Source organism: Muntiacus reevesi, chromosome 18 (genome assembly GCF_963930625.1).
Source record: "Muntiacus reevesi chromosome 18, mMunRee1.1, whole genome shotgun sequence".
Lineage (NCBI taxonomy): Eukaryota > Metazoa > Chordata > Mammalia > Artiodactyla > Cervidae > Muntiacus > Muntiacus reevesi.
In genome coordinates this window covers 46,912,830-46,938,708 of record NC_089266.1, presented here as the reverse complement: position 1 = coordinate 46,938,708, position 25,879 = coordinate 46,912,830, and the positions used below count along the sequence as shown (strand labels likewise).

The 25,879-nt window shown below is 40.6% G+C and overlaps 1 protein-coding gene across 2 annotated transcripts; it reads left to right on the top strand.

Moving 5' to 3' along the window:
* The first annotated feature begins 200 nt into the window (after positions 1-200).
* SLFN11 (schlafen family member 11) lies at positions 201-24,120 on the top strand. Of its 2 annotated transcripts, none has more exons than XM_065910038.1 (5): positions 201-251; positions 9,857-10,926; positions 11,848-11,976; positions 19,939-20,662; positions 21,263-24,120. In XM_065910038.1, exons 2-5 carry the CDS (start codon positions 9,870-9,872, stop codon positions 22,044-22,046), a joined length of 2,694 nt encoding a protein of 897 aa, XP_065766110.1. In that variant the 5' UTR covers positions 201-251; positions 9,857-9,869; the 3' UTR covers positions 22,047-24,120. The 2 variants fall into 2 exon arrangements, with proteins under 2 accessions (XP_065766110.1, XP_065766109.1); XM_065910037.1 differs by lacking the exon at positions 201-251 and adding an exon at positions 1,295-1,405.
* The last annotated feature ends 1,759 nt before the right edge of the window (positions 24,121-25,879 follow it).

Sequence of the window (25,879 nt, the reverse complement as noted above, 5' to 3'; positions counted from 1 at the left end):
AAGTGCTACCACTGGACTGCCAGGGAACTCCCCCTGGGTTTCCGGTTTTGTTTTCGTTTTTTTTTTACTCCGGCCCTACTCCCCCGAACTTTAAATTCCGCCCCCATGTTTCAAGTTCACCAATAGGGAACCTGCCAAACCCTAAACCCTCATCTTCCACCCCAAGGCTGAGCCGATCACCAGGCCAGTGTGCTCATTCCTACTTCTGATCTCGCTGTGCGGCCCAGTCTGTTGTGTAACTTCCAGAGCCTGTGAGTAATCACTTTTAATTTTTTTTTTCAAAGGTTCCTGATGATTATTGCTGAAGAACTACATTGGTTATTGATAGACTGAGGTGGTCACAGAACACTGGCTTATCACATCGTAAACTCAATTCCCTCTAGTGCACAACACTTTTCCTGAATATTAGGAATGATCACTAAATTCATACTGTAACAATTTTTACAATCTATAAGGATGGCCACCCAAAAGAAACCAAAAAAAGAATCCCAGGGGACTCTGATTTCCATAAGCTATGGGAGAGGTTGTAGATCAATGTGGCAAGTAGGAGAAACTTACTCAATGCAAAACTAACAGTGTTAGTCAAATCAGGAACAGGAAATCTAGCAACAATTTCAACTGGTTTCAACGGCAACTGTTGAGCTTATAGAAGCTACTAGAAAAATTGAGTGAGAAAGTCAATGAGGTGTACTGCTTAATTCTCTGTCTGGCTCTAGCACTGTTTTCTTTTCTATTGCATTAAACATTTCTCAAATAATACAGGCATAGTGTACAAAATAACATTTCCTCCGTCTCTCTCCCTCTTCCTTTCCAATTCCATTCCTTAGGGTGAAATCTTTAATAATAGTTTGATGTGTATCCAAACAGATTTCTCTGTAGCATTGCTCTCCAAAATGTTTTAAGTTTCAAGCCAGAAGTGACGCACTTTTCACTTACTTATTAAAAAGACAATTTCCTATTGACTGACAGCCAACAGTCAGTGCTTTATTTTCTCTCTTTCTTGAGGTTGGGAAGGCAGCCATAAAGAGTCAAATGCCATCTAATTAGTTCCTTGAGAAATCGAAACCTAAAAGATGGGAACACATTTAACTTGGTTTCAGGAAATTGAAACTTTAAAAGGGTGGGAACATTAAAATGTTGTGAACAGCAAAATAGTGGGAACTTTAAAATGATGGGAACATTGTAGTTTCCCTTTTCAAGAAAATAAAAACTGGGCATTTCTCCTGGGCTTGCTTTTGTGAAGCCGAGGATACCTGAACAGGTCAGAACTCAGGCGTTTTTCTCTTCAGCATCCCAACCCTGAGACTATCTGGAGAGACTGGATCCATGCCTGTTCAACAGAAAAGATGGGCTGGAAAAAAGACCAAAGAATGCTAAGGAAAAAATCCACCCTGTGGAACCCAAAGTCAGTGCTCTGTGATAACACAGAGGGGTGGACGGGGGAGGGCTGTGGGAAGAGGGTGTAAGAAGGAGGGGACATATGTATACCTATGTCTGGTTCATGTTGATGGATGGCTAAAACCATCACAGTATTGTAAAGTAATTGTCCTACAATTAAAAAAATATAAACATTTATAAATTAATTCACCCTGTGGCTAGAGACCCTTTCAGATATATCTACCTTAGACAAGAGAGATTGTGGTGGACATGTTATGCCCGCATTTTTCTTAAGTGAAAGAGACAGTGAAGAGAACTGGTCCTTGTGATGGGACTTACCTTCTAGCTCAGGCCAGGGATATGGGATGCAGGATTCCAGCCAGACACTCTGAGGTCTGAGACGGTGGTGGAGAGGGTTGTGGGGTGGACAGATCACCAACTATCTGGAGGCAAACTCTCAGGTAGATCAGGGAGGAGCTAGAGCTTTGGCGGGAAGGGGTGACTGTCAGGATATTCTGTCAGGTACCCAATTGGTTGGTCTCTATGAAAAGGGTTTTGCTTTTTATGATATATACACACTTTTGTTTTCAGGAAAAACTTAAATATATTAACCCAGAAGCTCAGACCTCATTGGAAATTTCAGGTTATTTTTTGCAAGTGTGCCAAAAGTTTGATTATTTCGTTTATCAACATTTATCAAAAGCCCTGGAAATTAACTTACCCAACTTTAACAAATTGCTTTTTCTAATCTTTTTGGAGATGGGGAACAAAGGAATGTAGGATTATGAATAATTCAGCAAGTGGATGTTTGAAAAATATTTGCCAATCTGTAATAGGAAAAAACCTCATCTGCAGTAGTAGGTATTTATTTTACTAGACATAGGCAACATCTACAGATGTTCTATTTCCTAGAAATCAGTTGCCACACTCCTGTTTACAACATAAATATGCTTTTATCACTGCAGTCGTAGGTGATCTCTTAGAATTTATTGACTTAATATTTGGCTGTGCTGTGAGGGCTTTCTCTAGTTGCAGCGAGTGGGTGCGACTCTTCCTTGCAGGGCATAGGCTTCTCTGTGGTGGTGGCCTCTCTTTGGTCAGGGCATGGACTCTAGGGCACGCAGGCTTCAGGAGTTGTGAAACTCATCAGTGAAATATTTTAGGGGGCACTGAAGAGCTCCCGTACCACACTCTTTTAGGTGTCAGTGCAGAGAAGAGGTCAGGGAGAGCAAAGTGGTACATAAGAGGTGATTTATTAGGATAGGCGCTTTGGAGGCTGAGAAGAGGGCGAGCAAATGCCGCATCCTGAGAACTTACTGGGCTACAGTTTTTTTTTTGTTTTTTTTTTTTTTTACAGTTTTATAATCGAAGGAAAAGTGGGGAAGGAGAGAAGACCTTCTCTGTCTTCCTTGAGTAGACGTCATATTTTTATCATTAGTTCCTTCTCCATGTTGAGCAGGGGAGTTTTCTTGCCCCTGTGTGGTCAAGCTGGGTCTACAAATTACTGGTTTATTCATATGCGCAGAGAGAACGTCCTAGGGACCATTAATGTCCTGAACTCATTGGGCAGGATGTGGGGCTCCTCCACCACTGTTTTATTGTTCGGAGGCATGTCCCCTGCTTCTCATGCATGAGTTTGTTGTTAAGCAAGCCTGCTTAATTTTATGGTTAAGTTCACCTGCTTTCTTGAGTAATCATTAACTTATGAGTCTCCCATATTCTTTTTTTTTTTTTTTGAGTCTCCCATATTCTTTTATTTACAGTCCCCTAGTGGGATTGACTGTTTAGTCACCTGTATTGTCCCCTCATTCTGTCCCTCTCTGCTGCAGTGTGTCGGCTCGGTAGTTGCACCTCCTGGCTTCTAGAACACAGGCTCATTAGTTTTGGCACATGGGTTTAGCTGCTCTGTGGCACGTGTGAGCTTTCTGGATCAGGGATTTAACCTGTGTCTTCTGCACTGGCAGGCAGATTCTTTACCACTGAGCCATGAGGGAAGCCCTAAAATGATTTTTTTAGACCCAAATTAAATAAGGACGAATTACCAGAGACTAGGCCTACAGTACTGACATGATGAAAAGAAAGAAGTCAGAGCAGGTAACTGAATCATGAACAGGATGTGGGCTTTATGGTTCTCTGGTTTGAGTCTTGCCCTGTGAAATACAAGATATCACAATGCCTGGGCAGTCATGTCTGAGGCTGTGGGTCTCCTCTCTAGGGTCTGTTCTGCTTTGTGGGTTGCAATTTTCTCAGCCCCGGGTGCTCATAACCTTCCCCATTCCATTCTTCCCCTTGGGCCCGCATGCAGAGGCTCTACTTCCCTTCCAAGACTATCATTTCCAAATCTACACACACATACACACACACACACGTGTGTGTGCGCACTTTAAGGACACGTAGAGTGATGAGGAGGGGAGGGTGGAAGAGCTGAAACGAAAGTGCTGGCTGGATGGGGTGCAGGTGCAGAGCCAGTGGGTGGGGTGGGAGACCCGGACTTGGGGTGTGTGTGTGTGTGTGTGTGTGTGTGTGTGTACTTTGTTAAGACGCTAAGTGAGTGTGTGTGTTGTTCATTAAGACTAAGATTAAAATGTGTGTGTGGGTCTGTGTGTGTTTAATGATAGCAATAACAAACTTATGGCTCAGCCATAAAGAATCTGCCTGCAACACAGGAGACATAGGAGACAAGGGTTCGATCCCTGGGTTGGGAAGATTCCCTGGAGGAAGAAATGGCAACCCACTCCAGTGTTCTTGCCTGGGAAATCCCATGGACAGAGCAGCCTGGCGGGCTACAGTCCACGGGGTCACTAAGAGTTGGACACGACTGAGCACAGCAACATGTAATAAACTTAAAGTGTGAAAGTGCTGGTCACTCAGTCATGTCTTTGCGACCCCAGGGCTTTAGCCCGCCAGGCTCCTCTGTTCATGGGACTTTCCAGGCAAGAATACTGGAGTCGGTTGTCACTCCCTTCTCCAGGGGATCTTCCTGACCTGATCAAACCCAGGTCTCCTGCATTGCAGGCAGATTCCTTACCCTCTGAGCTCCTAGGGAACTTAAAGAACAAATATAAAAAACTGTTCTGCTATCCCCAATTTTTGTTACCCCATTACCTCAAATAGACAACTGTTGGTGTCTTTCCATAGTTACTTCAAGCTTTTAAAAAATCGAGTAACTAAAATATTGTAGATAAATTTGAAATTCTCTTTGCCTTCTCTCTCCTCTCTTCATTTTTCTCTTATCTCAGAAGCAACCAACATTCTGAGTTTACTGTATATCTTTTTTAATATTTTTAATACAGTTTTACACAAGCACACACATCCAGGAATAATATGTAGCACTGTGATGTGTGCATTTTTAGCTTATTTAAATGGTATAATTTTATGTGTATATTTCTGCAACTTGATTTTTTAAACTCTGTATTTTATTTCTCATATCTATGTCATTGTGTGTGTTTTAGTTTATTCTCTTAAAGTGGTTCACAGCATTCCTTTTAGTAAATATTACCATTATTTCCTTATTCTATTATTGATAGGCTATTTCCAAAACTTGGTGTTACAAATAGTGCTTAAAAAAAAAAAAAGACTGTTCTTGTTTCCTTACATACATGGTTTATCCATTCATCAGTTGAAAAACATCTTGGTTGCTTCCAAATTTTTGTAATCATGAGCCAAGCTACTATGAACATTCATGTGCAGGTTTTTGAGGACAGGTATTCAACTCTTTTAGGTATTGGAAGCATGGAGTCTTCACCACCACTGAACTTCCATGGAAATCCATGGCTCACAGCAAAATAGAGAGGAAAGTACAGAGATTTCCCATATATCCCTTGCCCCTCCATTGGCATTACCCTCCTATCATCCACACCCACCCCCCACCATACCCACCCGGAAACATAGTGGTACAGTTGTTACAATTAATGAACTTACATTGAAAGATCATGATCACTCAAAGTCCATAGCTTACTTTATGGTTCACTCTTGGTGTACATTCTACGGTTTGGACAAATGTATAATGACATGACATGCATCCACAACTACACTGTTACACAGAGTATTCCCACTGCCTCAAAATCCTCTGTTCTCTACCTATTTATCCTTCCCTTCCCACGACTCCTGACAACCACTGATCTTTTCACTGTCTCCACAGTTTTGCCTTTTCCAGAATGTCATGTAATTAAAATCATACAGTATGTCCTTTCACATGGTCTTCTGTCACTTTGTAATATGCATTTAAATTTCTTTTTTGTCTTTCCTGACTTGATGGCTCATTTCCTTTTAGCATAAATAATATACCACTGTCTGGGTGTACCACAGTTTATTTATTCACTCACATGCTGAAGGATATTGACTGCTTCCAAGTTTGGGAAGTTATGAATAAATCTGCTAAAAACATTCGTGTACAGGTTTTTGCATGTTGCTCCCTGTTTTAATCTAGATTGAGAAGCAATTTGTCATAAACTCTCAGTGAGTGGCTAGTTTCGGTTTCTATCTATTGGGTTAGGGAGGAAGAAAAACAGTTCAAATAATGGACTTGAGTTTCCATCAAATACCAGGTCCTTCAATTTATTTCTAAATATCTCTCAACTGTTTGTTTCTCTTCATATCCACAGTCACTAGTACACACTACCATCTTTTCTCATTGGACTGTTGAAATAGCATCCCCAAAGTTCTCTTCCACAACTACTCTAGTCTCTTCCAATACATTCTCCACACTGAAGCTAGAAGGAACTTTGTAAAAAAAAAAATTTATACACACACACACACACACACACACACACAGTACATCTGATGCTATGCCTTCCTGCTTAGAATCCTCCAATGGCTTCCCATTACCAACAGGATAAAATCCGAGTCCTTAAAGGGGCCTGCCAGCCAATGCACAGGTGACTCTTGATCCCCTTTCCAGCCTCATTTCCGCCCTCTCCGTCCCTCCATCTCACTGTTTCAGACAGTCTGTCCTTTGAACCTGACATTTTCCTTCCTACTTCCTTCTGGAAAGTTTTTTCCACCCTTTTTCACCTAATTAACTCTTTACCTCATTTACATTCTTCAGATCTTAATTCAGAATATTACTTTTTCTAGAAAGCCTTCTCTGAACCCATCCCCCTACCAACTGCCATATAAGGACAGTTTCCATTCTAAGCATCCCTGGCATTCTGAACTATTGTTTATTTAACAGTGAGCTTCGGTAAGCAATGAGCATCTTGAGAGCAGGGACCGTGTTTGTTTTGTTCACCAATGTCTACTCTGGATTTAGCACAGTGATTGGCAAATAATAGATGTCCACTAAACAGCTGTTAAGTAAATGACGTATTGCTTATTATTAAGAATTGGGAGCAAGAGAAATGTTAACGATCGAGAAATGTCCAGTTCATTAATATTGTATGTACTTCATGAAAAGTTTTATTGTCTTTAAGACATATAATTAGAAATATAATGACTTCAAAGGTTTACAGAAGTGTTAATGATACAAGCAGAATGCAAAACTCTTCATCTGATGCTTACATCTGTTTAAAAAAATCTATAATATTATTAAGATCATAAGAGATAAAGGAAAAACAGGTGAAAGAATTATTGAGTGTCATAATGTTCATGAAATATATGACAATACTGAATTTTGTAGCAGGCCATAGTTTTTCATATGTCAAACACTTTATATCTAATAAAGTAGAAGTTATATGATTTTGAAGTTTAAAAAAGCTCTCCAGTAAATACAATGGAGTCAGGCACTTAAAAGTTTTCCTTGTTATAACTGCCCTGATACTTTTATTCTGTTATTGATTCATCTGAGCTCTCAATTTTTAAAACCAAAAGCAAAACCAATTTTGCTTTTTGCCTATTGAAAAAGAAATCTACCAGACATTTCCCTTTATTGGTTTTCTTTTAGGTCTTAAAGGGAGAAGAAAATATTATGAGTTCTGAAGCTTTCTCTGCCATATAAAATGATCCAGGCTTACTAGATAACAGAAGGCAGTTGCTGACATGATATCAGTCACTGATATCAGTTGCTGATAATAGTATGCTTCTCAGGTGAATCAGTGCTGACGGATCCACCTGTCAATGCAGGAGTCGCGGGTTCAATCCCCGGGCTTGGAAGACCCCCTGGAGTAGGACATGGCAACCCACTCCAGTGTTCTTGCCTGGAAAATTCCATGGACAGAGGAGCGTGGCTGCAGTCCATGGGGTCACAGAGAGTTGGACATGACAAGCACAGATGCAAACACAATACTTGAGAGCAAATATCCATATGAATAAACATCAAAACTTAGAAGTCCAAATGTCTCCAGTGGCATTTTGTATAAATAACCTGACAAGAACACCTTAAAGGTTATAAAATACAGAATAAGATATTTGTAAATATAAAATACATCACAAGGAACATATCAGATAAATGAGTAAGATTGTGAATGACATGGCCTTCTAATAATTTACTGCTCAGAATTCTGTTTCCTTGCCACACCTGTATCAACAACCCTTCTATTTGTTCAGAGCTCTTTTTAAATAATAAAGATGCTAGGAGCTTGGGATTAACATACACACACTACTATACATAAAGTAGATAATTGACAAGGACCTGCTGTTTAGCACAGGGAGTTCTACTCAATGTTCTGTAATACCCTATGTGGGAAAAGAATCTGGGAAAGAATGATATCTGTATATGTATAATCGAGTCCCTCTGCTCTACACCTGAAACTTACACCTTGTAAGTCAACTATACTTCAATAAAATTCAAAGTAAATAAGATGCTAGTGACTTATCTAAAAAAAAAAAAACAAGCAAAAAGCAAAACAAATGAAAAAAAAAACTTTCAATCTTGTTAATTAATCAAATAATTGCTTTTTAATTTACCAACTTTCTTCTGCCCATCCATCTACTGTTATTCCTGTTCTTTTGTGACCTGTTTTTTTTTCTCCTAAATTCTTTAAATGTTGATGCAAATCATTTTATTTAAATTCTCTCTCTTACCATGACAGACATTTAGGGCTATGAATTTTTCTCCACATACCATTTAAACCACATCATGGTAATCTGATGGACCCTAAACCATAAGTCTCCAATAGTCTTATTCTTTGTGTCTTTCACAGCAGGTAGTGTGCCCTTGGTGAGTGCCCATTAGATGTTTACTGTGCTAAAAAATTAATAAATGAAATATTTCAATGTATGCTTCAGTATATAATCAAGCAAAAGAATAAAAAAAAAAAATGACTGTCTAGGTTGCAACACAACCCTGAGTCTTAAGCTCTCTCTCCTCACTATGGTACTGTTGAGTTTTGTTGATTTGCTCAATCACTCCCAAATACAAGTTTTTTGGCATCATAAAGTCTTAGAATCCATTATCCTTCTTTTTCCCCATTTCTCAGATCCACCCTCTGCCCTGGCCATCTTTGTTTTGTTAGAATGTGTAGTCCAAAAGTTCAACCACTTTGTTACTCCAAATTTATATGCCCTACTCTCCTTTAAAAATTTTCAGAGGTAAAAGTTTTCTTTTTTATGTCATGAGTAATTTCAAATTTACAGGAAAAAAATAGAGAACAATATAATGAACACCAGTTTGTCCACCACCCAGTTAATAGATGAAATCAATTTTAAAACGTATTTAGACACTTTTCAAATATACAAAGAGGTAGAGAGAAGGCAAGGAGAGTGAATCTTCATTTGTCAATCACCCACCTTCAATAATCATTGAATTTTTTTTGCCAATAAGTGGTACTGCTAACCACTCAATTGCCCAAGCCAAAAATCCAGTTACTAAATTTTAATCCTTTCTCCTGATCTCTAGCTGGTCAGTACAGAGCCGTGTTAATTTTTCTCAATATTTTCTAAATGTCTCTCGGAAACATTCACACTTCTTCATTCCCACGGCCCCTACCTACTGTGGCGCAGGCTACCATCATCTGTCACTCAGGTTACTGCAAAACCGTCCCTGCTGGTTTACTCCTCTCTAATTAGTTCTCCCTCTGTAAATAATGTGCCCTCTGCTCTTAAAAATTAATCATGCAATAAAATTCACTTTTGGGGTGTGCAGTTCTATGACTTCTAGCACATGGATTCGTATACTTACAACCTCAATCAGGAGACAGAACAGCTTCGTCACCCCAACAAACTCCACTGTGTCATCCCTTGTTGTTGCCCCTTCCTCCCCACAACGCTTGGCAACTATGGGTCTGTTCATCAGTAATGTGTCTTTTACAGTGTCCGTGTGCTCATGTCACTCCCTTCCTTAAAATGCCTCTTCAGCTTTCTACTGTTGTAAGCCCTTTTCCAACTCTCAGGTCTCCTCTCACCACTTCTCATCTCCCATTCTCTGTCACCTTTTGTTTTTCAGCTCAGTGTAAACTTTAAAAAAGTTTTATTTTATTGAAGTATAGATGCGTCGCAAAGTGATGCCGTTATACACACTTTAAAATAAATTAATAAATGCATTTTTGTGTACTATGCAATCTACCTCTTCACCAACATGAGATATGTGTTTTAATGGTTTCAGTTGCAGAATAAACATGGAGAAACATTATTCATGTTTGGCGATAAAATCGTCTTACTCAGACATGGTCATCAATGTAGGAAAAGTAACTCTTGGTGAAAGTAACAGAAAAAAGCTGCAGAAAGTTCAGAGAGAGAAAGAGAAGGTGAAAGTGATCCAGGCTGCATGTGCTTTATTAAACTCAGGAGGAGGAGTGATTCAACTGGAAATGGCAAACAGCGATGAAAATCTCGTGGAGATGGGTCTGGATTTAGAAGAAGCTTTGAGAACACTTATTCTGTTTTCAAATCTGCAAGCTTTCTTCAAGACAAAGCAACAAGGGAAGTGTTACTACATTTTTGTGAAGTCTTGGAGCACCGACGCTTTCCTTGAAGACATTTCTGTTAAGCCCCGCATTTGTAGCGTGAGTTCTTCATTATACTGTAGATCTGGCACTTCTGTGTTTCTCATGGATTCAGAAAAGGCATTCCGTTTCCTGAAAACCAAGAAAACAAATGCAAAAAGCTCAGGGAAAGAACCTTTCGGTGAAATTTCCAAGGTTATACATCCAGACCTCCATGACGTGGATCCTACTTACTGTGTTTTTCAAAAAGACCATTTTGAACGTGGTGAAGTCATGCCTTTTCCCGAGTCTCAATTCATAGAGTTTAAACAGTTTGCTACAAAACACATTGAACAATATACGAAAGACACGATTCTAGAGTATATCCCTGCATTTGCAAACACCGAAGGAGGCTATCTTGTTATTGGTGTGGATGATAAAAGTAGGAAAGTTCTGGGATGTGCTAAAGAAAATGTTGACCGTGACTCTTTGAAAAAGAAAATAGAAGAAGCAGTACAAAAATTATCTTGTGTCCATTTTTGCCAATGTCAATGCCAGATAGATTTCACAGTCAAAATCTTGGATGTGTTAGCCAAGGGAGAGTTATATGGCTATGCTTGTGTGATCGGAGTGAAGCAATTCTGTGGTGCAGTGTTCTCAGGTGTTCCCAGTTCCTGGATGGTGAAGGATAAGGATGTTTGCAGCCTGACAACTGAGGAATGGCTAAGCATGATGATGGATACAGATCCAGGTAAGATGGAAAAAAACTCCCTTCCTGTCTTTTCTGCCTCTTCAGAAACTCCAATTAAACATATTTGCCATGACTTTGAACTTCTCACATCCATTAAACTCTGTGTTTTTTGAACCTTCAAGTATCCTACTTTCCAAACATGAGAAAATTTGGCTGGGTGATGACAAACCTGAGTCCAGTGTCTTCTAATGGGCAATTTCCCACATCAGATGAAAAGAAAATTGTTTGGGGATGATTGCCTTGCAGTGGTGTGTTGGAACTGACTCTTGCTGTTTATTGAGATTTATTAAATTTTCAGGATTGTTGTGAGCCAGTTGTTAAACAGTCATTATTAAAAATCAAGTTATACAAACAAAAATCAAGTTATACAGTTCTATAAATTATATTTAAAACCAATGCAGTAAATAAAAAACCCAATCATTTATAATACTACATTTTAAGATGATGTGTGTGAGGTTATTTACATCTACTGTATCTGCATGAAGAATTACTCTAAAATGATGTGTTATGATGCATGTCTCCCCGACTCTGCATTTAGTGACATCATATTGGTAGCTTAAAATTGCCCATGGTGGGAATATTTACACTATAGATACATGCATAGATAAGTGTACTAAAAGAATGTTCTATGTACCATAGAAGAAATAAAAACAAAATGCTATTCAGATACAGAGAGTGGAGACTTATATTGAATGGAAACACATTCAAACTTCCAAATAACATCTCTCTTAAGATGGTTTTGGCAACTTTCATATGCAATAAAGGCACTTGTTCATACAGGGTGAATGGGGTGTTTTCTTGCTATTATGTCTCAAATCATGCCTCGACAGCCATACAATATACCCACTCATAACGTCTTTTTCAGTGGTGAAGAGATGAACTAACATGTCAGAATAACATGAATTTCCTTTCTTTGTTAAGATCTTAGGCAGCTGTGCAAAGACTTTGAATCTCAGCTGAGCCTGTCTAACAGCCCTCCTCAGAGCAGACCAGTGTACTCCAAGAAAGGTCTGGAACATAAGAAGGATCTCCAGCAACTCTTATTTCCAGGTAGCAACAATGGTTTGCCTACTTCACACCAGCCAGTTTCTGTGTTAGTAGAAGGGGAGCTAAACTGTTATGTTTGTTATTTAAAGTCCTGAAAGTACACTCTGCAAAACCTATGTGTTCAAGGTAATGGTGCTACACACATATTGATGATAAGTAGTTTAGAAATGAACCCTCACTGACCTCATTCACTGAGGCAGTATCACGTATAGAATCCAGGAACATTATTGCCCTTAAAGACCTTTTGGTTTTGTTCTTAAATAGGACTGATCATCAGTATTTCTGGTTATTTTTAGAAGTACAGATACCTGGCTCCACACTCCAGACTTCATAAATTAAAATATCTGAAGATAGAACCTTATAATGTTCATTTTTTCAAGCTACTCACAGTATTCTGACCCTCATCCATTTTGGGAACTTTTGATCTAGTTGAATTAGAAGTAAACATTGAACTAAGGGCAAATTACCAAACTAAGGGCAAATTACCGAATTTACCAGAGGAGTGCCAGTTATGAATATGAAGATGTAAGATTTATATCAAGATGGAACACAAAACAAATACAATGAAGATCAATTACAACATGCATAAGCATGTTTGGGTTTTAAAGTGAAAGTTAAGTCGCTCAGTCGTGTCCGACTCTTTGCGAGTCGGACTGTAGCCCACCAGGCTCCTCCGTCCATGGGATTCTCCAGGCAAGAATACTAGAGTGGATTGCCATTTCCGTCTCCAGGGGATCTTCCTGACCCAGGGATCGAACCCTTTGGGGGGGGGGGGTTCTCCTGCATTGCGGGCAGATGCTTTAACCTCTGAGCTAGGTTTAGGACAGCACAAAATCATGTTTCAGGACCAAGGATAGCATCTGTTCTCATTCCTCGCCCCCAACATGTTAGGTTTTACCTACGAGTTCGTTGCTGTCCTCTTTCTATACTTCTAGAGAGGAAAAAACCACTTGATCAGCTATATGCAGTAAGTTAATGGCCTATCTGGCACTAGAATCTGATACATAAATGTCCTTTTGTTGTTATTTAGTCGCTAAGTCGTGTCCAACTCTTTTGCCACCCCATGGACTGTAGCCTGCCAGGCTCCTCTGTCCATGGGATTCTCCAGGCAAGAATACTAGAGTGGGTTGTCATTTGCTCTTCCAGGGAATCTTCCTGACCCAGGGATAGAACCCGAGCCTCTTGCATTGGCTGGCAGATTCTTTACCACTGAGACACCAGGGAGCCTCCTATGTATGTGGAAATGTCTATCGAGGACCTTTAAGTTAATAGATAATGATGTTCCAATTAAGATTTCTTTTTCACCTTACCTAATTGAGCTTTCTGCATTCATTTCCATATCAATTTATATTTTAATAATTGTCCACTATAAACAGTACTAAATCTAAGAATAAACATAAGCATTGATAATTATTTTTAAATTCAATAAATTCTATTTTAGTAGAACTTATTAACGTTGACTAAACTATATCTAAAAACAAAACACTGGGCTTTATGCTCATCGGGTGATAACCTATTATTCTGGTATAAAAGAATCAATTTTCCAGGAATCATACCAAACATTTGAAGGACAGACAGTTTCAACACTATTCAAATTATTCCAGAGTCATATAAAAAGGGAAGATTCCCAGGTTATTTTAAATGGGAGTAACAGTAATTGTAAAACTTGACAGAGATAGTATATAAAAGGAAAACTCAGAGGAATCTTCCTTATGAATGAAAATGCAAACACAGAATTCCAGAAATGAAAGGATGGATCAACATTAAGAGAGAAATTATTATAACCCATAATTTCTAATTATAATCCACCATTTCTTCATGCAGAAAATTTTATGATTGTCCTCTTATATACTGAAAAAGCATTTGAAAAGCATGAATATATATTTTAATTTTTAGAAGACAATAAAATACGAGCCCATAGATACATCTTTAACATTGTATTTATATCTATGTATTGATGTCTATATCTATCAATATCCACCAAAGACCATTATGCTAATAGGGAGATATGAGAAGCATTCTATTAAATTTGGGGACAAAACCATTATGTGCACTACTACAACTTTTGTGCAGTATTAATTAGCCAATGCCATTAGGTAAGAGAAAGAAATTCGAGGGACAAAAACTGAAGAACATAGGACCATATTCAAGAGAATCCAATGAAAACCTATTATAAACAATAGAAGAATTGGGATTGAATACCAATAGTTGTATTAATAGCATTGTATGAAGTCAGAATTCATATCACAAAAATGCAGTTTCCTAATGTAACAAACAATCAAAGAGAACACCCAATTTTCAATAGCAACAAAAAGTTAAAATATCTAAGATAAGCCAATCTGAGAAAAAATTTTAAATAATATTGAAGGACACAGAAGAGAAATAAAATGGAAACACATGTTATATTTTTGAAGGGAAGAAAGCTGTCAATATTCTCTAAGTTATTTTATAAACTTAGTGAGGTATCGATTTTAAAAAACCCAAGAGATTAACTTAATCTGGAGATTAACTTAACTTCATTGGAACTTAAAGTTCCAGTGAGAAAATAAGTAAGAAGAGCCAGGAAATAAAAATCTGAAAAAGAAGAGCAACAAGAAGGGCACTCCAGATATGAAATCATTATAAAGCCTCAAGTAAAAACAGAGTTATACTGACATATAATTAGATCGAGGGTACAGAATAGAAGATCTGAAAGTAGATGCAAACACATATCAGAATTTAGTTCGTGATGGAACTGGTCTCTCAACTAAGGGAGAAGAATGGGGATGTTTCAATAAAGAGACATTGGGATAACTGGGTGATAATTTATTTTTAAAAAGATTCACGATTTATACTATATACCAACATAAGCTCTAAATCAATCAAGAATTAAAAAAAAATCAAAGCCATAAGTGTTCTAGGCGAATACATTCATAAATGGCTTTATGCTTTTGGCATGAGGATTAGAACAATCAAGATTCAAAATCCAGAAGCCACAGTATACTGACATATATGATTACATTAAACAATAAGCAGTGTGCATGGCTAAAACAACTAAGTACAAAGTCAAAGGGCCATTGACCAACTAGGAAAATTGTTTGCAAGTGATATTACAGAGGGCCAATGTCTCTAATATATAAAGAACTTCCAAAAGTTGATAAGGATAAAGAACAACTTAACAGAAAAATCAGCAAACATAGTTCAGAGCAAATAAAATTCAAATGGCTTTCAAACATTTGGAAAGATTCCTAATAGTAATCAATATAAGAGATGTAAATTTAAACAAGCTATCATTTGTATCTACTGGATTGTAAAAAAAAAAATCTGATATTATCATATGTATGCTATACTGCTATTTCTCAGCATTTGTATGTGATGCTGTGCAAGTCTTCCCATTCATTACTGGCAGGGATACATATTGGTACAACTATGGAGGACAATTTGACAATATCTATCAGAAGGACAGATGCATTTACCCTTTTACCCAGTAATCCCACTGCTGGGACTTTTAAAATTATTATTATTTTGGCCATACCACATGGCTTGTGGGATCTTAGTTCCCTGACTAGGGATCCAAACCAGGCCCTCGGCGGTGAAAGTGCTGAGTCTTAATCACTGGACTTCCAGAGAGTTCCTGGGAGTTATACTTTATATATACCTGTGTGCACACTAAATGTCCAAGACTGTGTACAAGGTTCCTCATTGTAATGGGCTTCCCAGGTGGCTCAGGGGTAAAGAATCTGCCGGCCAATGCAGAAGATGTGGTTTGATCCCTGTGTAGGGAAGATCCCCTGTAGGAGGAAATGGCCACACACTCCAGCATTCTTGCCTGGGAAATCCCATAGACAGAGGAGCCCGGCAGACTACAGTCCATAGGGTCGCAGAGAGTCAGACTCGACTGAGGACCGAGTGAATGAGTGTGCACGCACTGTAATATTCTTGTAATGGCAACAAGTTGAGGCAGGGACTTCCTTAGTGGTCCAGTGGTTGAGAGCCTGCCTTGTAGCACTGGGGTTGCAAGTTCCATCTCTGGTCGGGGAACCGGGATTTCACATGCCATGGAGCAACTGGAGAATCCATGGTTTGCAATGAAAGGTCCCACATGCTGCATCTAGGACCCTACACAGCTAGGTAAATAAATATTTATTTTAAAAAAGTTGGAGCAAATACATAAGAACCCATCAACAGGGACTTATGTCACAGCCATAACATGGCATGTTAGACAACTGTGGAAAAAAATTAAGGAAGTTCTTGGCACTTGGATAGAAAGATCTCCCACACATATTGCTAGACAAAAAGATGTGAGGACTGAACAAAAGGGGGAAATATTTGCTTGTATTTGCATGAAGAAATTTTGGAAAAATAGGTGAGGAACTGGCAAAAAAAAGAAAAAAACAGGTCTGTGTTAGGGGAATAGGATGGAGTTGAAGACGGAGGAAAAGAGCAAACAGGAGTAGAAGTGCTTTGGCATTTGGACTGTGGGGATGTATTACCTAGTTAGAACTATTTTTTAAAGCAAATTTTCATTTTTCAGAGTCTGCTATTATTAGATTCTGAACTCTCAACGTGGTAAATAATCAGTTCAGTTTTGGTTTCGCAGTGGGAGTCCAGATTCTGTGGATAGGGAAATCCACTATTGATCGACAATAGTTTAGCTTCAGATTAAACACTATAAATGTTTCTTGAAAGAAATGTAATGACTCTCTGGATTTTTGTCTGTGCCTGGCTTGATGAGCATTAGAGAAAGTCAGGGGTGAGAGTACTGGATCCGATTCAGCCAGCCCCGAACGACCTCCATCCTGGTGTCCTAAACCGTTAGGTGCCTCACCTGATTTCCTGTAGTTGAAAAGAGCGTCAGTCCAGATACTTCAGGGCTCCGTGTTTAACGATTTCCCTAGCTCATCTACTGTATAGCACAGGGAAGTCTGCTTAATATTGTGTAACAGCCTAAATGGGAGAAGGTTCTGAAAAAGGATAGACACTAGACACGTGTATATTTGTGTAAAAGAATCACTTTGCCGTGCACCCAAAACTAACACATTGCTAATCAACTATACTCTAAAATACTCTTAAAATATTTACTCATTGGACTTCCCTGGTGGTACAGTGGTTAAGAATCCACCTGCCGACAAAGAGGACTTAGGTTCGATCCCTTGTCTGGGAAGCTTCCACATGCCACGGAGCAACTGACCCCATCCGCCACGACTGCTGAAGCCTGTATGCCTAGAGCTTGTGCTCTGCAACTAGAGATGCCGTCACAATAAGAAGCTGGCGTACCACAGCTAGAGAGTAGCCTCTGCAACTAGAGAAAAACCTGTGCGCAGCAATGAAGACCCAATGCAACCAAAAATAAATTCATACAGTTTTAAAACATTTTATTTATTTAGGCTGCACTGGGTTGCAGCATGTGGACTTTTAGTTGTAGTAAGCTTGCAGGGTCTAGTTCCCCAACCAGGGATTGAACCCGGGCCTCCTGCATTGGGAGTGCCCAGGCTTACCCACGGGGCCACCAGGGATTCCCTAACATAAATGAAAAAAAACCACATTCACACACATACACAAACACAAAAGCTTTCCCTAGATCCACGGTGAGATTAATGCTTAGTATGGATATGAAGTTCTGTGAGAACCCTGAGGAGAGAACAAACATGGGGCTTCTGGAAGGAATGGAAGAACTGAGATGTCAAAAGTAGAGGGTTTTTGGAATTCTCTTGCTTTTTCTAAGTTCCAGCCAGGTCTTAGGTGTGGCACACAGAATCTTCCACCTCTGTTGTACCAGGTGGGATCTAGCACCCCAACCAAGGAATCCGCCTGCAACATGGGAGACCTGGGTTCGATCCCTGGGTTGGGAAGAAACCTTGGAGAAGGGAACAGCTACCCACCCCAGTATTCTGGCCTGGAGAATTCCATGGACACTACAGTCCATGGGGTCGCAAAGAGTTGGACACGACTGAGCCACTCTAACTTTCAAAAGTAGCGGAGGGCATTCCAGTCTCAGGGCACACCTACACAAATGCAAAGAGACCCCAAGTCACATGGAGAGCGGTAACTCCTCTGGTGCACATGAAGTGGTTGGCATTTTATTGACACCTAGTCTGGCCCCTATCATTGATTAAGTGCCAAGTGGAATATCAAAGAAATGAAAGGGACACATTGTCTCCACGTAATTTCCTTGGGAAGCCTATCCCATTATGTAACTAAAAATAAGAGCTATATGGTGATGAGGAGGTGCTATGAACATCAACTGCTTTAGTGACATGCTCCACTTAGCAGCAGGGGTAGTCTGTGTGGCTTGCAGGGCTGTGCAGTAGAGAGCGCGAGAGGGTCTGGTGTCTGAGACAGCACCGGGTCCAGGCCTCGGACCTGCCACTCCCCAGTGCTGTGACCATGGGCCAGGCACTTGGCCTGTTTGAGTTCCCATTTACTCATACGAAAAAGACAACAGTCAGTATATCTGCCTTGCAAAATTGTGAGACCCATAGATGCATGTCAACTCCCGGGTATGATCAACAAATGGTGTGTTTTCTTATTTTATACTTATACAACTTATTTTATACTTCCTGTTTGGTTTCTAAAGCTGCATGTTTAAACATATCCTTCTATCTTCTGTCCATCCAAAGATGCATGTTTCCCCCCATCTTTTAAATATTTATTTATTTACTTTTGGCTGTGATGGGTCTTGCTGCTGCTCAGGCTTTTCTCTAGTTGCGGCGAGTGAGGGCCACTCTCTTGCGGCAGTGCGTGGGCTTCTCATCGTGGGCGCTTCTTTTGTCCTGGAGCACAGGCTCTAGGTGCTCAGGCTTCCGTGGTTGTGGCGCGTGGGTTCAGGAGCTGTGGCTCCCAGCCTCTAGAGCACAGGCTCAGCGGTCATGATGCATGGGCTTAGCTGCTCCGCAGCATATGGGATCTTCCTGGATCAGGGATTGAACCCGTGTCTTCTGCATTGGCAGGAGGGCTCTTTACCACTGGGAGTCACCAGGGAAGCCCTCCTCCCACCTCTTAACATCTCCAAAATCCGGATGTGTCTCATCACAGATTCCATCTCCTACTTAGCACCACCCGGCTTACAGGCAAAACCAAGTTAAGCAAACATCTGGTACCCGTGAGAAAGCACCACGACAAGGAACAATAGACAGCCACCAGTGAAATATGGGTAATTTCACTGGAAATCAACCCTACAGATCCAGATTCTAGCATGTGATCTGGTGCCACCACCACAGAACGACAGCAGTCTCTTCATTCCTCCCCCCACCTCTTGGGAACAAATGATCGTTGACATAAGTTTAAAACCCTACAGGGCAAAGTTTATTCTCATGTCACAACACTGCTCCCTGCTCCCTCATGTCAAAGGGAAGACTCTTTGTTATGGATGCAGTCTTACATAGATCCGTAAGGGACTGATGCTTCAGGAGAGTTATCTCAGAGTCTAATCTCAGCATCTCCCAGTGCAGGGCTGCATGGAGTTTCCTTCTAGTAAAGTTCTCATAGCTCCATGTTCTCCACTGATATTTAATGACCACCTTCTTCTTGGAAGGGTTCTTCCTACTTCCATCAGTGGGGACTGTTCAGGGGCATTTTGAGATTCAGGTGCTTTAAGAGTAGCAAGGGAAAGAATAACTTCTCAACCAGCTACAATGAGCACATACTTTATGCCATTTCATTTATTCCTCACCATAAGAGATGTGCTAGTTTTGTAAACATGGATTTCTCTTCATTTTACAGATGAGGGAACAGTCTTAGGTTAAGAAATTTACCAGGGTCATAAACATAATAAGCACATAGGCTTAGCTGAAGTGTGCCAGACTATCAAGGCTTCTTTTTCCTCACTGTAATATAATAATATTGGCAAAAGAATGTATATAAAATATGTAATTGATAATAATAAGATTACAATTTAAGTATGAGTATTTGGCAAGTTTGATTAATTACAATTAATCATAAAAATGTGACCTTTGCCACTAAATGTAATATCTTTTCCATATCTAGTGACACCAGGATGTCTGAAATACACCCCTGAATCTCTCCAGAAGGAACTGTTCTTGCAGAATGAAGGTCTGGAGGAATTAATAAATAGGCAAATAGACCCATTCTCCCAGGGAATTTTAATCCTGTCTACAAGCTGGGCTGTGAACCTGAACTTGGAAGAGAAGCCAGGAGTCATCTGTGACGCTCTGCTGATAGCGCAGAACAGGCCGCCCGTTCTCTACACCGTCCTCAGGGAGCAAGACGCAGAGGGGCAGTCCTATTGCACTCGTGTCGCGTTCACGCTGAAGCAGAAGTTGGTGAACATGGGAGGCTACACCGGAAATCTGTGTATCACGACCAAGGTCCTCCACCTGAGTCCCGAGAGCAGTGCAGAGTCCTCGGCGGCTTCAGGCTCTGTGATTGATTACCCCAGCTCCTATCACCTAGCAGACACTCAGCAAATGGAAGCTTTGCTGCAGTCGCTTGTGATCGTCTTGCTTGGCTTCCGGTCTCTCTTGAGTGACCAGCTCGGCTGTGAGGTTTTAAATCTTCTCACAGCCAAGCAGTATAAGATCTTCTCAAAAAACCTGCGCAAGAGCAAAGAGTTGTTTATCCATGGCTTACCTGGCTCAGGGAAGACGATCATGGCCATAAAGATCATGGAGAAGATCAGGAACACATTTCACTGTAAGACAAATGAAATTCTCTACATTTGTGAGAACGAGCCTTTGAAGAATTTTATCAGGTAAGCAGTTGGATCTTTTTTTTTTTTGGCCGTACCAGACAGCTTAATGGGATTGAACCCAGGCCCACTGCACCAAAAGGGCTGAATTCTAATCATTGGATGGCCAGGGAAGTCCCAGCAGCTGGATCTTATTGTCAGCAAATGAGGTTCTGTCTAAATTCACTCCACATCCCCGACAACCTGAATCACCTTGTTTCTTGAGAGTAAGATGGTAAAATGATCTGTGGCAAGAATACCATGTTTGTAGCTGCTGCTAACATGAGGAGAAGGCAATGGCACCCCACTCCAGTACTCTTGCCTGGAAAATCCCATGGATGGAGGAGCCTGGTCGGCTGCAGTCCATGGGGTCGCTAGGAGTCGGACACGACTGAGCGACTTCACTTTCACTTTTCACTTTCATGCACTGGAGAAGGAAATGGCAACCCACTCCAGGGTTCTTGCTGGACGGGGGAGCCTGGTGGGCTGCTGTCTCCCTGGGATTCTCCAGGCAGGATCCCTGGAGTGGGTTGTTATTTCCTTCTCCACGTTTGTAGGAGTATGATCATTTTCCTCCTTTACTCACTTAAGAGTAAACCGGATGTATCTTTTTAATTTTCACAGGGACAAGAATATCTGCCACGCAGTGACCCGGAAAAGCTTCATGAAATATGACTTTACACGCATTCAACACATCATCATCGATGAAGCTCAGAATTTCCGCTTTGAAGATGGGGATTGGTATAGAAAGGCGAAAACCATCACTCAGAGAGACAAGGATTGCCCAAGAATTCTCTGGATCTTTGTGGACTACTTTCAGACCAGCCACGTGGAGTACATCGGCCTCCCTGCTCTCTCAGCCCAGTATCCAAGGGAAGAGCTCACCAGAGTGGTACGCAATGCAGATCAAATAGCCAGATACCTACAACGTGTATTGAAGAGGGTCAGGAAAAATCCTCCGCATAACATCCCCCATGAGGCCCTGAAGATGTGTCTTGAAGCTAAATGGGCTCGGGATGTTCAGGGAACCTTAAATATTAAGAAGGACTTAACTCTGAATGCAATAGTGACGCATGTGGCAGACACGTGCAAGCTTCTCTTTGAAAGGGGCTATTCTCCCAAGGATGTTGCTGTGCTTGTCAGCACCACAAGAGATGTGGAGAAATACCGGCAGGAGCTCTTGAAAGCAATGAGGAAGAAAAGGATAGTGGGTCTCACCAATGCGAGTGACATGGGGGGTGATCACATTGTGTTGGACAGTGTCCGAAGATTCTCAGGTCTGGAGAGGAACATTGTGTTTGGGATCCATCCAAACACCATGGAGCCAGCTATCTTAAACAACATTCTTGTCTGTCTGGCATCCAGAGCGAATCAACAGCTACATATTCTGTGGCAGCGTGACATTTAAGAAGAATTCCAATCCAAAACAGGATGAGGCGATTTGCTCTGTCAGTATCCATGGGTGGCAATCTGACTGGTATTGGAAGAAACTCGTCTTTTCCATTCATGGGTCAGCTAGAGATTTGGGGAGAGTTGACATACAGAATCTGGAACTTCCTTCTCTGGCTCTCTCCTTTTAGGGATTCCTCCCCAAACCCCTTCTGACAGCTATTGTCCCAAATTCTGCCCCTGATTCTTCCGACCAGAATGAGAGTGATTCTCTAAAGGAGCTTTAATCACTCTGCACAGCCCAGACTGTGTCTTGCCCTTTGGCTAAAAGTCATAAAAACAACACATTCGACCTGTGGCCATTGTTTCTTCTAAGTCTGGACCCTCATAGTCTATTTTTTTAAAAATTTGTCCAGGATCTATAGTTAATCTGCAGAAGGGTGGTCTGGTAGGGACTACTTGGCCAAATTAGAAGCAGAACTCTTGTTTCCAGAGTTCTTGACATTTCTCTGTGTTGCATTGATCCAGGATTTGGGAGATTCCCAAGATAGTTCAGACAGCAACTGAGTGGGTCTTAATAATTTTCGGCAGAACATAGAGCACTATACAATTATTTAATCCTTTAAAATTGTAAGTTCCATTTTTTTGTCCTCAGAATATCCCAAATCAAGCTTTAATCATGATAGTAAGCATTGATTGTCACTTTACAAGGAAATTATAATCCAATATAAAACAAAACTAGAGCCATTTTCTCTTTCAGTGAGAGCGTTAGAGACCAAAATCTGCTTCTAAAGGTGCACACGGGTCATTAAGTAAATAGAACTAGGAAAAATACAGTCTTTACAGATCAACTTCTCAACTCTGCTCTACTTAATGTTCGATAAGATATCAACTTATATTTTGAGTCAAGTATATTCTCGAACTATAATTTCCCCCTTTACTTTTATATTTTGGTGGACCAGTCTTATGGACTGAATGTTCGTGTCCTTCTAAAATTCATAGGTTGAAACCCTTAATGTTTCGTGTGGATATATTTGTAGATTTAAATGAGGTCATAGGATGGGGTCTTGATCTCCTAAGATTGGAGACCTTATAAGAGACACCCAAGAGCTCTTTCTGTCTCTTTCTCTGTCCACACACAAACACAAGGTCATGTGAACACAGAGAGAGATGGTGGCCACTTCCAAGTCAAGAGAAGAGGCTCCAAGATGAAACAACTCCTACTGACACCACGATCTTAGATTCCCAGCATCTAGAACTTTGTGAAATAAATTTCTGTCCTTTAAGCCACCCAGTCTGGGGCACTTTGCTCTTACAGCCTGAGCAGACTAACATAACCACAGAATTATTCTTCTAACTAAAACACATACTTATAGTGTTAGTGTTAGTTGCTCAGTCATGTCTGACTCTTTGCGACCCCATGGACTACAGCTCACCAGGCTCCTCTAACCATGGAATTCTCCAAACCAGAATACTGGAGCAGGTAGCTATTCCCTTCTCCAGGGGATCTTTCTGACCCAGGGATCGAACCCAGTCCTCCCACATTGCAGGCAGATTCTTCACCATCTAAGCCACCAGGGCAGCCCTGCTACTTAATAACGCTAATGCATTTCTTATTTTTCTGTCCATAAAAAACATCTGAAAAATGTTTCTAGTCTAAAAAATAACCACAAAACATTTGTACAACTAATGGAAATTTAAAACATTACATGACAAATATTCCACTTATTACTAGTCCTATTCTACTCCCCTTCTCCCATATTACAAGTTGTGACTTTCTCTTTCTCCTGTCTCTGCTTGCACATGGAATTTCATCCTCTTGACTTGAAACTGTAGGCTCTTCTAACTTCAGCAAAATAAGGAAAACGTGTTCTTTCTTTCTGACTGCATTAAATCAGCTACAACACTGCACCAAATAGTTATCCTTGTAAATGCTGTTTCTAATAAAATTGGTTTTGTAAGGTCCCTGGACTTGAGTTGCAATGTCTGCGAAAGTAATTCTTTAAAAATCGAATTCTGGAGCAAATCCTGCCACCATGTCCTGCCCACTGTCCACTGCGCACAGTGGGGTATCTCTCCAGGAACTTGCTTCAGGCCTGTAAACTCCCTCATCCATTAAACCACTGGTTCTCTCTTGCTGACTCCAGCCTGTTTCTTCAGTCTTGAAGCTGGGCAAACATGGGCCTAGTAGGCCTGAGGGTGCAATCCAGTAAATGGTGGAGCCAACCAAGGAACCAAAGAAACTCCCACTAGTGCCAAGATGTTGGAAAACACAGGATGGGGAATGGAAAGCTGCAGGGACTGTCCATGAGCCTGTGGGGCCTGGAAGTTGCAGGGGTAATCCTGGGGTGTCTGTCCTTGCTGAAGGGGGGCCACCAAGAGATCTGGAGAGCAACGGCCTCTAATGGCTCTGCTATTGTATCAGAGTGAGCCTGTTGTCATTGGCAAACCTATCTTTCAGGAAGGGTTTGGTATTTCTCTTGTGCCTCTGAGATGTAAATATTCTATCTGGGTTCTCTGGAACTTTAATCTTACATGACCTCTAAGGGTAAAGAAGGGAAAAGAAGCTTTTAGGTAAAGTCTGTAGAAATAATTATATTTTGGGAATATCTACCTAAAATAGTCTCCCTAGATTTTGGTGACTTTGAAAATGAAGTTGAAAGAAGAGAATTCGTGAGTCGTTTCAAACAGGATAAAATATTGAAGTATTAATTACTGAGCAAGTCTAAGTTTACCTACCTTTGTTTGCTTAGGAGAGGAAGACTAAACATTAAGTTTTCCAATCAGGAAGTGCATGATTACTTGCTTCTTGTTTTTTGTTTTTCTTTCTTTTTTTTTTTTTTTTGCCAGAGATTAAGATTCTCAAGGGCTAAGATTATAATCAGTCATAATTCTTGTAACCAAGTTTATCCATCACATTGTGATCGTTTGTGCCTTTTTTTAAAAGACTTTAGACATTTGTTATTGCTGTACTCTGATGTTTTAGCAAAAAATGCTTCATCTTCAAGAAGATTCGTAGGAAGGGCCTCTTGACCATAACAGGTCTGATAAATTTCATCTTATACTGCTGAACTGATAGCTCAGTTGGTAAAGAATCTGCCTGCAATACAGGAGACCCTGGTTCGATTCCTGGCTCGGGAAGATCCGCTGGAGTAGTGATAGGCTGCTCACTCCAGTATTCTTGGGCTTCCCTGTGGCTCAGCTGGCAAAGAATCCACCTGCAGAGCAGGAGACCTGGGTTTGATCCCTGGAGACGGGAAAGGCTACCCACTCCAGTATTCTGGCCTGGACAATTCCATGGACTATAGTCCATGGGGTTGCAAAGAGTCGCACACAACTGGGTGACTTTCACGGGATACTGTTGAACTGGGTAAGCACTTGAAGAATCCTAATAGAAGACCTGATGACTTCATAAAAAGTTAACAGAAAGACTGGTTACTGAATGACCTGGTAAATATAGTTATAGCATTTATGGGTTTTGTCCAGAATGTTACTGTTTTTGATCTGTGTTTTTCAGATATGAAGAAGCCCTTTCACTCAAGTTGGGTATGATTTATAGCCATTTGGTAAACTACACCTGTGGGTAGAATTAAAACATTTTTCATCTCTACCTGTCCCTGCAGAAGTTAGAGATCCTTAGGTTCTGAGCAGCCTTCTCAGGTGGTGACAGAGACTATCTCCGGGCATGTACAGGAATCTTAATATTTTGGGGACTGAGAAATCCATCATGTATAGCCTGAGAGCAGGCCTTTGGCATGGCTTTGCTGGCTTCCAGGGGCCTTTTGGGAATTCTGTCTGAGACTCCCAAGGAGTTCTCCCTCAGTCAGTTTGGAGGAGTCTCATTGCATGGTG

Excerpts from the sequence above, each read along its gene's own strand:
- SLFN11 (XM_065910037.1), top strand. The coding sequence starts at position 1,347 with ATGGGCTGGAAAAAAGACCAAAGAATGCTAAGGAAAAAATCCACCCTG. Across the intron at positions 1,406-9,856 it reads TCCACCCTGTGGAACCCAAA|TTGCAGAATAAACATGGAGA; the intron begins GTCAGTGCTCTG and ends TAATGGTTTCAG. Across the intron at positions 10,927-11,847 it reads GATGATGGATACAGATCCAG|ATCTTAGGCAGCTGTGCAAA; the intron begins GTAAGATGGAAA and ends TTCTTTGTTAAG.